Source organism: Columba livia, chromosome Z, assembly GCF_036013475.1.
Source record: "Columba livia isolate bColLiv1 breed racing homer chromosome Z, bColLiv1.pat.W.v2, whole genome shotgun sequence".
Taxonomy (NCBI): domain Eukaryota; kingdom Metazoa; phylum Chordata; class Aves; order Columbiformes; family Columbidae; genus Columba; species Columba livia.
In genome coordinates, this window is record NC_088642.1 from 9,510,498 (window position 1) to 9,522,970 (window position 12,473).

General features: G+C 48.2%; 1 protein-coding gene across 2 annotated transcripts; it reads right to left on the reverse strand.

The window, feature by feature from the left end:
- Positions 1 to 768: 768 nt before the first annotated feature.
- DCTN3 (dynactin subunit 3) lies at positions 769 to 11,936 on the reverse strand. 2 transcript variants are annotated; one of them, XM_065047068.1, is made up of 7 exons: positions 11,764 to 11,935; positions 11,547 to 11,631; positions 10,535 to 10,621; positions 9,836 to 9,919; positions 2,284 to 2,342; positions 1,491 to 1,550; positions 769 to 1,156 (listed from the first exon to the last, which is right to left on the reverse strand). In XM_065047068.1, exons 1-7 carry the CDS (start codon positions 11,920 to 11,922, stop codon positions 1,067 to 1,069), a joined length of 624 nt encoding a protein of 207 aa, XP_064903140.1. In that variant the 5' UTR covers positions 11,923 to 11,935; the 3' UTR covers positions 769 to 1,066. The 2 variants fall into 2 exon arrangements, with proteins under 2 accessions (XP_064903140.1, XP_064903141.1); XM_065047069.1 differs by lacking the exons at positions 769 to 1,156; positions 1,491 to 1,550; positions 2,284 to 2,342 and adding an exon at positions 8,436 to 8,601 and having other exon boundaries at positions 11,764 to 11,936.
- Positions 11,937 to 12,473: the final 537 nt, after the last annotated feature.

The following is a 12,473-nucleotide window of genomic DNA, read 5'->3' on the forward strand; positions in this document are numbered from 1 at the left end:
CCTGCTTTAGCAGGTGGGTTGGACTGGATGATCTCCAGAGACCCCTTCCAACCCCAAACATTCTGTGATTCTGTAACGTCAAGTCCCTGCCCAGTCCCAGCCGCGCTCCCAGGCACCCACAAGGAGCCAGGGGCTCTCTGCAGGCTGGCAGCCCCACTGCCGTGTGCCCAGGGGTGAGCTTGCTGACCAGGGGCCACTATGGGAACAGCCAGGCTCCTCTGCGTTTCCCTCCTGGGATCCTGCCCCGTTCCTCCAGGGTCCCAACCCATACAGAGCTGGTCCGTATCTCACCAAGCAGGAGGGTTTGGGACTTCAAACTCAGAAAGACCGTTGTGCCAGGAGAAACTCTGGGATATTGCCAGAGGAGGCACGGCACAGCTCACAGCCCTCTCTGGAGGGGAAAGGGATGGCCATGGGCTCTGGCTTGCAGCAGCCACCCAGGGGGGTGGGTGAGATAAAGGCAAGAGCTGCTGCCTCCTCCCAGCACAGGGATGGGAGAACAGCCTGGTGGAAAAGCCTCGTCAGGCTGGATTCTGCTGGTGCAGGCAGCTCAAGTGAACAGGAAGAGCCATAAGACCATGTGCCACAGCCTGAGGAAGGCTGTGGGACTGGACAGGATTTACCTTTCACTGCCAGCGGTTTCATCCAGCCTTGGACAAACTCCTGCAGGCTGCCATGAGGACTCCAGAATTCACTGCCTGGGGAAAACCACACAGGGAGGAACAGTCTGTGCCACAGCTGCACCCAGGTGAGGAAGAGACAAGCCAGTTACCACTTCAGGACTTTACTACCGTTCACAGAAAGAGCGGAAAGGGGGTTTTAAATATGTTACAAACCAAAATATATTTCAGGGAAGTGCAAGATTTGCAATCAGTGGCATATTAAAGGAGTAGTGTGGCTTCAATTCAAGGCCAGGACAGCTCAGCCACAGAGCCAGGGTGCTTCCCGAGAGCCTGCAATGTCACTTGCAGCATGCTCATGCTGAGTGGGTAGATGTGGAGACAAGGGGGTGTGCGCCATTCTGCGGCCTCTCCAGAGAGACCCAAGGCCAGCAGAGTCCCCTCCATTACTCTGCCGCAGGTTTGGCTTCCTTGGCTGCTTCCAGCTGTGTCAGTATTTCATTCCACTGGATAAACTGCTTGGAGAGAAGCAGGGTCTGGATGTGACTCTTAAGGAAAGAGACACAGAAACTGCAGGGAAGAAAGCAAGGTCAGAGCACCTTGGCAGCCCGACAGCACCATTACCATCCCAGTTCCTTGGGAGAGGAAGAGGCCTGGGACACCAAGCTGTAGAAAGCCTGCATGGACTCAAACAATCCTTTGGCTCTGCTCCTGACAGGAGTAAGACAGTGACACAGGTGTCACCATGTCAGAAAGCACAATGGCCACTAAACCCTGAGGCTGGGGACTGCAGGCTTCCAACAATATCTGATGGGGTAAGGCAGCCCAGGGACAAATTCAGCTGTGTCAGGCCCAAGGCTCAAAGGATACCATTTTGTTGTAGTCTTCAAGGAGCTTCTTGACACCATTGGTGAGATCTTGACGCTGTTCCTGTGAAGAGGAAAGCATCAGTGAGCAAGCAATACATCATCTGAAAGACACGTGTCATCCCAGTCCCTGACAGCACAGGGGGAAACTCATCCAAGGCCAGTGTTGAGATAGAGCTCAGGTTCTGGCTGGGGCCACTCACTGCAGTGTTTCAACAGCCAAGAGAAAGGTTACCAATGCCCAAGTGCATGATGCACCAAAGCCCCCGAGCTTGCACTAGTGCCTGCCTGTTCTCAATCAGCATCCATGCTTTGCTTGCTCCAGAACGGAAACACATCAAAATGCTGAAAGGGGGCAGTAGGTGCTGTCCAGCTCACTCATCACCGGCTCCAGGAGCGCTCAAATGAGGAAGGAAAGGGTGAAGTGACAAGGTGACAGTATCAACAGCCTTCCAGAGACTGGAACACTGGAAGCATGCAATGCTTTACCTCAGCGTCCCAGTGAGAGGGGGAATGCCAGCTGGTTAAACCCACTGCCATTTATTAAGTGTTACTCAAATCTCTGTTTTGAGCAGCGTCATGGTACACAAAACACTTTTGCAACTCAGACTCAATTGTCAAAAATCCTGGCTACATCCCCCAAAGTGCTTAAATTTCTCTAAGACTGCAGTACAAATATCCCGCGATTGAAAAAAAACCTGCTATAAATGAGCAACTCAAGCTGAGTTGTCAGTACAGCCACTAACAAATGGTTCTTTCTCCCTGCTAGTGAAGACTGTCAAGAACATTCACGCTACCTGCTGCTGTATGTGGATTTGAGAGAGTCGCTGTAGTTTGGCTGCATGGTCAGGAACCGCTGAAAGCAGAGAACAGAAATCCATTTTGTTTGTTTTTCATCACATGACATTAGATTGCAAAATAAAGACCATTCCTTCTGCATAAGCACATCACTGCAGAACTTCACTCACTGAAAGCAAGCACCACACACCACAAACACACCTTTTACACCACACAAACCCCTGAGCTACCCTGTACATTAAATACCCAGTTTATTTGCTAACTGCTTCTGGATGGTATGAGTTAGGTGTCCTGGTTTTGCTAAAAACAAGTTTCTCTTTTAGTGAATTTGCCTGTCAGCTAAAGCCTTCATATTAACTGCATTTTCCTGGAGCACCAGACACATGTTTTGGTAAACCTAGCAAAGGAATGCAAACTTATTGATAAGCACAGATGGACATCTCGCGAGAGGGGCGACGAGAAACAAGAGACCAAGAAACTGACCAACTGTGTATAACATTCCATTCACGTGAACACTTCATATAAAAGTGGGAGATCATGAGGATCTCGTGTGGTGCTTTTCCCTTTTCCCTTCTGCTTATGGCCGACATTAGGAGAGGACCTTGCTAGTCGTCCCTGCAAACTGAGGCCTAGTGAGAGACTGAATCCAGCTCCGATTGGCTGCGGAGTCTAATCCAGGACTTCAGGTGCCGGCTCTGCAGTTGCTGAGACTTTCAAGATTGGTTTTGTATATTTTGTATTATTTTCTCTATTCTTATTAGTAGCATTAGTAAAACATCTTTAATTTTTTCCAACTCTCTTCACTCTGTGCTTCTCTTCCTCCCAATCGCCTCTCCTTAGTGAAAAAGGGGGGAGAGGGAGGGGGAAGTGTGGGAGGGGGAGAGGGGGCTAACAATACATCTGCCAGGGTTTTATTGTCACCCCGCAATCTTAACCCTCGACAGATAATTGGCACCCAACGTGGGGCACGAGAAAGGGGTAAATTTGAAGATTTTTGGCTTTTCTACCGCTCTGACGTACCTTTCCGTTTTCTTGGCACGGTGCCAACTCAGAGTAGTGATACTCGCGCGTCCGTTTGCTTTGGATATTATTTAGTTGTATTAAGGCAAAGTGAATTACACTGATTTAAAGATGTTATGGCATAAGTTGTATCAGTTATTTTCTACACTGTGCTCACTGATTCCATATCTGTGTTGGGCTTTCTTTTTAAATCGAAGTATTCATTATATAACAACAAGGAACTGGACAATGGTCATGTTGATGCTGTGTGGTTTGTCACTGGTTTATTTCATTATACTGCAGCTGCTAATGAATTTCTACTCGCTTCTGCTTTACCTTGAAAAGCCTCCAGGAGCGATTAAAGAGCAGTACGGCTCTGTGTTTGCTAATTGGTCGGGCGAATCTTTAGAAAGGCTGACTAACAATACTTTCGGTTTTTTGCTAGGACAGTTCGCAAATGTTTTAGAGAATTTTGAATAACCTTGTAGTTTTGATAGAACTGTGATGGTGTTATCTGGTTTGCTGAATGTGTGTCAGTTTGTGCTTCTGTTAAGAGAAATGGCATTCAACAGGATTTTTGCGTCTCTTTGTTGTCCTGAGATTTGCGGTGCGTCTTCGGAAGCTTTAGCAAAAAGCACTCCGAGCTGCTCGAGAAAGAGCAAAACAGCAAAGGCTGCCGCTGCAGCCACTGCCCCCCCAACGGCGGCTTCGCAGGCTGAAGCCACAGCTCCTCCGCAGAGTTCCTCTGCCAAGGTCGCTGCAGATAACATTACTTCTCCAGCCTCAAAGGCTAACAAGGCAGCCCCCCCTTCTTCACACACTGGGCACTGCTGCTGTAACCACTGTGACAGTCATTCAGACTCTGGAAATAAATCAAATGATGATGAACCCATATCAGCATCAGTTGCCGGTTGTAAGAAAGTCACTAGAAAGACTACCCGTGCAGCAGATGATGGCACAGGGCCAACATCAACCCAAGGGGCACCATCAGGACAGGGAGGAGACGAAGTGACCACCACTTGGTCCTTTTCTCCAGGTGAGCTGAGAGATCTGAGAAAAGACTTTAGTCGTCGTGAAGGCGAGAATATTTTAACCTGGCTGCTCCGATGCTGGGACAATGGGGCAGAAACCAGAAGCCAGGCAGCTGGGATCTCTGTCAAGAGATTCCACCATTGATAGGGCAATTTCAAGAGAGTCTAACGCCACTACTCTCTGGACCCGACTCCTGGCAGCTACGAAACTAAGATTCCCCTACAAGGAAGATTGTATATCCAAGTTAGGGAAATGGAATACTATGGAGAGAGGTATTCAGTTCCTGAGAGAATTAGCTGTGCGAGAGATCATCTATTTTGGACCAGACAGCCAAGAGGGGACAGACCCAGATAGAATCAATTGTACACGATCTCTGTGGCACAGATTTGTACAAAGTGCACCCCCTGCATATGCTAAATCATTGGCAGGAATAGTCTGGTCAGCTAGAGGTCTACAAGAGATTAATGAAGTGATTGAGCAGCTCCGGAACTTTGAGGACAGCCTTGCTGGTTCTCTACGGGCTTGTGTCTCTGCTGTAGAGAAACTGTGTGAAAAATCTGATGACCGGTTTGAAAAGCTATTGCAAGAAATCAAAGAACTCAGAGAAGACACATACCATTCATGACCTGCACAAACCTATGTTTCAGCTATTAGGAAAAGGCGTTTCCAATCTCGAGAGAGAGGACAGAGGCAGCCCACAAAAAGAGGTTCACTGTGGTTCTTCCTACATGAGCAGGGAGAAAACATGAATAAGTGGCATGGAAGGCCTACCTCAGAACTTCAAGAACGAGTACGTGAGATAAAAGGAAAAACTCCTAGGAAGGTGGCTGCTCCAGTTTACAAAAGGAGCAGCAGAGATTCTGATGCTCTCGAAGGAACCTCTAATTCACACCCAAAGACTGTGCAAACCAGAAATTAGAGGTGCCCTGCCTCCAACCAGGTGGAGGAAAGGGATAAACAGAGTTTACTGGACCGTACAAATACGATGGTCTGGTACAACACACCCCCAGGAGTACAAAGCTTTAGTGGACACTGGTGCTCAGTGCACAATAATTCCTTCTAATTATAAAGGAACGCAATCTATCAATATTGTTGGAGTGACTAGGGGATCCCAGGAACTGACTGTTGTAGAGGCTGAAATGAGCCTAACTGGAAAAAACTGGCAAAAGCATCCCACTGTGACTGGTCCAGATGCTCCGTGCATCCTTGGCATAGACTACCTCAGGAGAGGGTATTTTAAGGACCCAAAAGGGTATAGGTGGGCATTTGGTATAGCAGCTGTGGACACTGAGAAAACTGAACAGCTGTCTGATGTGCCTGGTCTTTCAGATGACCCTTCTGTTGTAGGGCTGCTGAGGGTTGACGATCAGCAGGTGCCAATTGCTACCACGACAGTGCATCGCTGGCAATATCGCACCAACCGAGACTCTTTGATTCCAATCCAGAAGTTGATCTGTCAATTGGAAAGCCAGGGTGTGATGAGTAAGACTCGCTCACCTTTTAACAGCCCAATCTGGCCAGTGCGTAAGTCTAGTGACGAGTGGAGATTAACTGTAGGCTATTGTGGCCTGAATGAAGTTACACCACCACTGAGTGCTGCTGTGCCTGACATGCTAGAACTGCAATTTGAACTGGAGTCAAAGGCAGCTAAGTGGTATGCTACAACTGACATTGCTAATGTGTTTTTCTCTATTCCTGTAGCAGCAGAGTGCAGGCCGCAGTTTGCTTTCACCTGGAGAGGCATCCAGTACACGTGGAATCGCTTGCCCCAGGGGTGGAAACACAGTCCTACCATCTGCCATGGACTGATCCAGACCACGCTGGAGCAAGGTAAAGCTCCAGAACACTTGCAGTATATTGATGACGTCATCGTATGGGGTGACACAGCGAAAGAAGTCTTCGAGAAAGGTGAGAGAATAATTCAGATTCTTTTGGATGCTTGTTTTGCCATAAAACGAAGCAAGGTCAAGGGACCTGCACAAGAGATACAGTTTTTAGGAATAAAATGACAAGATGGTCGTAGTCAGATCCCAATGGATGTGATCAACAAAGTTGCAGCAGTGTCTCCACCTACTAATAAAAAGGAGACACAGACTTTCTTGGGCGTTGTAGGTTTTTGGAGAATGCATGTTCCTGACTACAGCCAGATTGTGAGCCCTCTCTATCGAGTGACTCGTAAAAAGAACCAGTTTGAGTGGGGCCCTGAACAACGACAAGCCTTTGAACAAATTAAGCATGAGATAACTCATGCAGTGGCCCTTGGACCAGTTCGGACTGGACTAGATGTTAAAAATGTGCTCTACACCGCAGCTGGAGATAATGGACTTACCTGGAGCCTCTGGCAGAAAGCACCAGGAGAAACCCGAGGTCGACCCTTAGGTTTTTGGAGTCGAGGATACAAAGGATCTGAGGCCAACTATACTCCAACTGAAAAAGAGATACTAGCAGCATATGAAGGAGTTCGAGCTGCGTCAGAAGTGATCGGTACTGAAGCACAGCTCCTCCTGGCACCTCGACTGCCGGTGCTGAGCTGGATGTTCAAAGGGACGGTTCCCTCTACACATCATGCAACCGAAGTTACGTGGAGTAAATGGATTGCATTGATCACACAACGAGCTCGAACTGGAAGTCCCAATTGCCCAGGGATCTTAGAAGTGATTACAGACTGGCCAGAAAGCAAAGACTTTGGGATGTCTCCAGATGAGGAAGTAAAACGTGCTGAAGAAGCACCACCGTATAATACTCTTTCAGAGACTGATAAGCAGTATGCACTGTTCACAGATGGATCCTGTCGTCTTGTAGGAAAACATCGAAGGTGGAAAGCTGCTGTGTGGAGTCCCACACGACAAGTTACAGAAGCCACTGAAGGACAAGGTGAATCTAGTCAATTTGCAGAAGTGAAAGCCATCCAGCTGGCTTTGGACATTGCTGAACGAGAGAAGTGGCCAATACTTTATCTCTACACTGACTCATGGATGGTAGCAAATGCCTTGTGGGGGTGGCTACAGCAATGGAAGAAAAGCAACTGGCAGCACAGAGGTAAACCCATTTGGGCTGCCACACTGTGGCAAGACATTGCTGCTCGGCTAGAGAGCCTGCCTGTGAAAGTTCGGCATGTAGATGCTCATGTGCCTAAAAGTCGAGCCACTGAGGAACATCTAAACAACCAACAAGCGGATCAAGCTGCTAAGATTAAAGTAGCTGAGGTGGGCTTGGACTGGCAACATAAAGGTGAACTTTTCCTAGCTCGGTGGGCTCATGATGCTTCAGGGCATCAAGGTAGAGATGCAACATATAAATGGGCTCGCGATCGAGGGGTGGATTTAACTATGGACACTATTTCACAGGTTATTCATGAATGTGAGACTTGCGCCAAAATCAAACGAGCGAAACGGTTAAAGCCTGTATGGTATGGGGGGCGATGCTCAAAGTATAAGTATGGAGAAGCTTGGCAAATTGATTATATTACACTTCCACAAACACGTCAAGGTAAGTGTTATGTACTTACAATGGTGGAAGCAACCACTGGATGGCTGGAAACATATGCCGTACCTCATGCTACAGCCCGAAATACTATCTTGGGCCTTGAAAAGCAAGTCCTTTGGCGACACGGTACACCAGAAAGAATTGAATCAGACAATGGTACTCATTTCAAAAACAGTCTTACAGACAATTGGGCCAAAGAACGTGGTATTGAGTGGGTATATCATATTCCATATCATGCACCAGCCTCTGGGAAAATTGAAAGGTACAATGGTTTGCTAAAAACTACACTAAAGGCACTTGGTGGTGGAACCTTTAAAAACTGGGATTCACATTTAGCAAAAGCCACTTGGTTGGTCAACACCAGGGGATCAACCAATCGAGCCGGGCCTGCCCAATCAGGAATTCTATGGACTGCAGAAGGAGATAAAGTCCCTGTAGTACACATGAAAAACATGTTAGGAAAGGCAGTCTAGGTTACTCCTGCCTCAGGCAAAGGCAAGCCCATTCGTGGGATTGTTTTTGCCCAGGGACCTGGCAGCACCTGGTGGGTGATGCTTAAGAATGGAGAAGTTCGGTGTGTACCTCAAGGGGATTTGAGTTTAGGTGAAAATATTCAATACTGAACTGCATGATGTGAATTGCCATGCTAACAGTGTTTAATAAGTGTTTTTCAGATCAAAACAGTGATGATGAAACCAGAGCTAGCTTCTTCGAGTGGCACCTGACAACTTCTTCGAAGTTGATGTCACACAAATGATGGTCGTGAGATGCACTTGTACCATTTTTCCTGCCCTGGGAGACTGTCGTGACAAAATGAACTTAATTAACTTTTTAAAGGATGGTCCACTGATTAATTACTCCTGTGTATATATGTACATATGTGTATATATATAGTTGTAGTGATTAATTAGATTGTATTGATAGATTGTATTGATAAGGTTTAAGCATTCAGTGAATGGCATATTATAAGGGGTGGAATGTCCTGGTTTTGCTAAAAACATGTTTCTCTTTTAGTGAATTTGCCTGTCAGCTAAAGCCTTCATATTAGCTGCATTTTCCTGGAGCACCAGACACATGTTTTGGTAAACCTAGAAATGGAATGCAAAGTTATTGATAAGTACAGATGGACATCTCGCGAGAGGGGCGACGAGAAACAAGAGACCAAGAAACTGACCAACTGTGTATAACATTCCATTCACGTGAATACTTCATATAAAAGTGGGAGATCACGAGGATCTCGTGTGGTGCTTTTCCCTTTTCCCTTCTGCTTATGGCCGACATTAGGAGAGGACCTTGCTAGTCGTCCCTGCAAACTGAGGCCTAGTGAGAGACTGAATCCAGCTCCGATTGGCTGCAGAGTCTAATCCAGGACTTCAGGTGCCGGCTCTGCAGTTGCTGAGACTTTCAAGATTGGTTTTGTATATTTTGTATTATTTTCTCTATTCTTATTAGTAGCATTAGTAAAACATCTTTAATTTTTTCCAACTCTCTTCACTCTGTGCTTCTCTTCCTCCCAATCGCCTCTCCTTAGTGAAAAAGGGGGGAGAGGGAGGGGGAAGTGTGGGAGGGGGAGAGGGGGTTAACAATACATCTGCCAGGGTTTTATTGTCACCCCGCAATCTTAACCCTCGACATTAGGGAACGCCTGCAGTAAGAACTACAGAGTAAACTACCGGGATGAACGTTAGAGCGAGCAATTAAAAAGACATCGCCACTGGTGCCAGGAGCAGGGATATTCTGCACATAAAATCACTTGTGGGCAGGAGTGGCCTGCTGGTCTCCACCTTCTCTTCAAGCTGCTGTTTCTCACCTGCTTTCTGTCCTACTCTGTCACCTCCTTGACATTGCATGGGATGTTAGAGCAGCTTGAGGGAGGAGCAGACATACTTTGTTTATACCTATTTCACTCAGACCAGGTTGTGTGCTTAGATGTCCTCTCCTCTAGTCTGAGGCTCAGGAAGAAAAAGGAAAACAGGACAGGCAACAGTTTTGGAGTAGCATTTGCAGCTCAAAGTTGCAGAAGAACATGCATACCTTGGATACTGGTGCTGTCCAAGATGGGCTGGAGGTTCTTCACCTGCTCCAGAAGGGCTGCTCGGGAAGGAATAACCTGCTCCTCTGGTTGGGGAGGGACAAGAAGCAACATCAGTAAATGCAGGACACTGCTTTGCCTTTTCATGAATACCGGCGAAGTAACTTTTCCAGCTGATCTAGCTACACAGAAAGGGGCTTGTTTATGATTTTATTTAGACTTTCATGTTGTTTACCCCAGAATTCTGGTTCACACCAAGTTAAGGCAGGAGAATCTCCCCCAAGTTTTATTCACAGACTACATGAAAACAAGGCCAAACAAAACTTTTTAAGGCAAAGAGGACAAGGCTAGAACGCGTTTAAAATGCATCCAAAGGTCTTTCATTTTTGTCACAGCCTAGGGAACACTGTTCTAGCTCCGTTTTTTTTTTTTTCAACCTTTTATTAATTCAGGGTTAAACTCATAAATACTATAAGGATAAGAATGGACAAAACTGCAGCTTGGATGTGCACAAAGAAGCACTAAGGGTGACAGACATCCTTGTACCAACCATCTCTCTGAGAGCTTTAAGGACCGTGCCTTGCCAGATCTTTACAACTACAGAAAATAAATCCATCCCAATCCAGCTTATGTAAAGGACAATTTTTGCAGTGCTAAAAAAAAAAACCAAAACAACTGTCTCCCCTAATTTCATACCACACCTGCCAAGATGAATTGCAGCTTCATGGCATCTGGAACAGCCATCCTATCAATGTACTGAGGGTCCAGGTACTTTATTACATCTTCAACTAGAGTGAAAAGCAGGTTTGGAGACAAAAAGTAGGACAGACATTATTGTGTTTACAAGTGCAATTTCCCTCCATGCCGTGTATCAGGTTACTTTGTAAACACTGCCCACTTAGAGTCATATTTTTTTTCAGGTTAAGTTCTATAGCACTTGAAAATACGTAACTCTGGAGCACTGTGACCAAGAACTGACAAATGGTCCAAGACAGATAACTGCTTCATCACAGCCACTCGCAACACTTGTTTTTTATTTATATAATCGTATTAAAGGTGAGTGAAGCCTGCATCTTCCTGCCCTTGAAATAAAACCAGCCAACAGCCCTCTGTCCCTGTCCTTAAAATCATCTACATAGACACTGTTTGCACTTTTAGATTGAACAGCCACTGCAGCCTTAGACCAACAACGACCCTCCCTACATGGCCTCCTCCTTCTGTGCCACCAGGCAGCAAAACTTGGCCAAGAGGCAGCTTTGCGGGACAAGGCACCACTCCGGTGCCTGCTCCAAATATCCTCAAGTTCAGAGGTGGCTCCCAAGATCCATCCATCAGTGGCTGCGTGTGATCCTTATTGTTCCCACTGTGCACACAGAGTATTGCTGCTCTGTTGTGCCATGCAAGAAATCATTTCAGGAGCTCGCACTACAACAAACTCCAAGGGCTGCTGCTCAGGCAGAGCAGATCACTGCACAGATACAGGCAGACACCAAGCAAATAACAGGTTGCAGCCCCTCCCGATCAGCTGAGTGGGAGAATCCTGAGCAGAAAGACACGTCATTCAGCTGCGTATTTCTGTAACAAATATGCAAAGGCCCAAAATTAAAAGGCCTCACAGGAGGAGAGGGAGAAGGGAATTTTGTTCACATGAGCAAAACGCCACACAGGGGTTTTGAGATTCCCCAGCACCCCCGGGTCCCCGCAACCGCTCACTTTTCTTAAATAGAATTTTGATCCTCTCCTTCTTGCCGGCAATATTGCTCAGCGCCACCTGCACCTTCACCAGCTCGTCCGCGACCTGCAGAGGCACAGAGGAAAAGGGCGGGCCTGTCAACGCCCGCCGGGCCTGCGCCTGGCCCCGGGGTGTGGCCGAGCCGGACCCCAGGGCGGACAGAGCCGTCCCCTGCTGGCTGCGGAACCCCCCCAGCACCTTTCCGGCCCCGTCGCCGCCACCGACGCGCTGCTCCAGCTCCTCCAGCCGCCACTGCAGCCGCTGCAGCTCCGCCGCCCCCGCCGCCATCTCGCCGCCGGCCGGAACGAGTCTCACGCCACTTCCGGCTCTCCCCTCCCCGTTGCCATGGCGGCACATTGCTAGGAGGCGCCGTTGCCATGGAGACGGAGCGGGCCGGGGCGAGGGAGCCGGGAGGGTGGGAAGCGGGGAGGCGGCTCCCGGGGAGCGGGGCGGGAGGCGCGGAGCCCCCGGCAGAGGCGAAGAAGGGGCGCTGCGGCCGGTCGATGGTGATTTGCACTGCAGACGGAGGCATGCAGCCCTCTCGCCGCCCCGGGGCTGTCGATCGCTGCTTCTATTCTGGCGCGGTCCTCCAGGAAAGAAACGCTCAGATGTATTAAAAGAAATTGATATAGCGATCCATGGGCTGCGTGGATGCGGGGCCTTTGAAATCCAGGAGGCTGCCGCAGGCTTTCCCCCAGGCCTCGGCCTGCCTGGGTTCACCTTCCTCTTATTGACCGCTGCACTGAGGCTCGCTGAAAAGTGAGATGCCGATGGATGCAGCCGCCAACCGCAGCCCCACCGCCGCCTGCCGCTGCGCTCGCAGTAACGTGGATACCTTCAGGGGACAAGATGGATTCACAGTCGAGTCACAGAATCAGTTTGGTTGGAAGAGACCTTTAAGACCGAGT

Coding starts and splice junctions, on each gene's coding strand:
- DCTN3 (XM_065047068.1), bottom strand. CDS start 11,922: ATGTGCCGCCATGGCAACGGGGAGGGGAGAGCCGGAAGTGGCGTGAGA. Junction 10,622..11,546: donor CAAAATTCTATTTAAGAAAA/GTGAGCGGTTGC, acceptor TTTTCACTCTAG/TTGAAGATGTAATAAAGTAC. Junction 2,343..9,835: donor GGACAGCACCAGTATCCAAG/GTATGCATGTTC, acceptor CTCTGCTTTCAG/CGGTTCCTGACCATGCAGCC.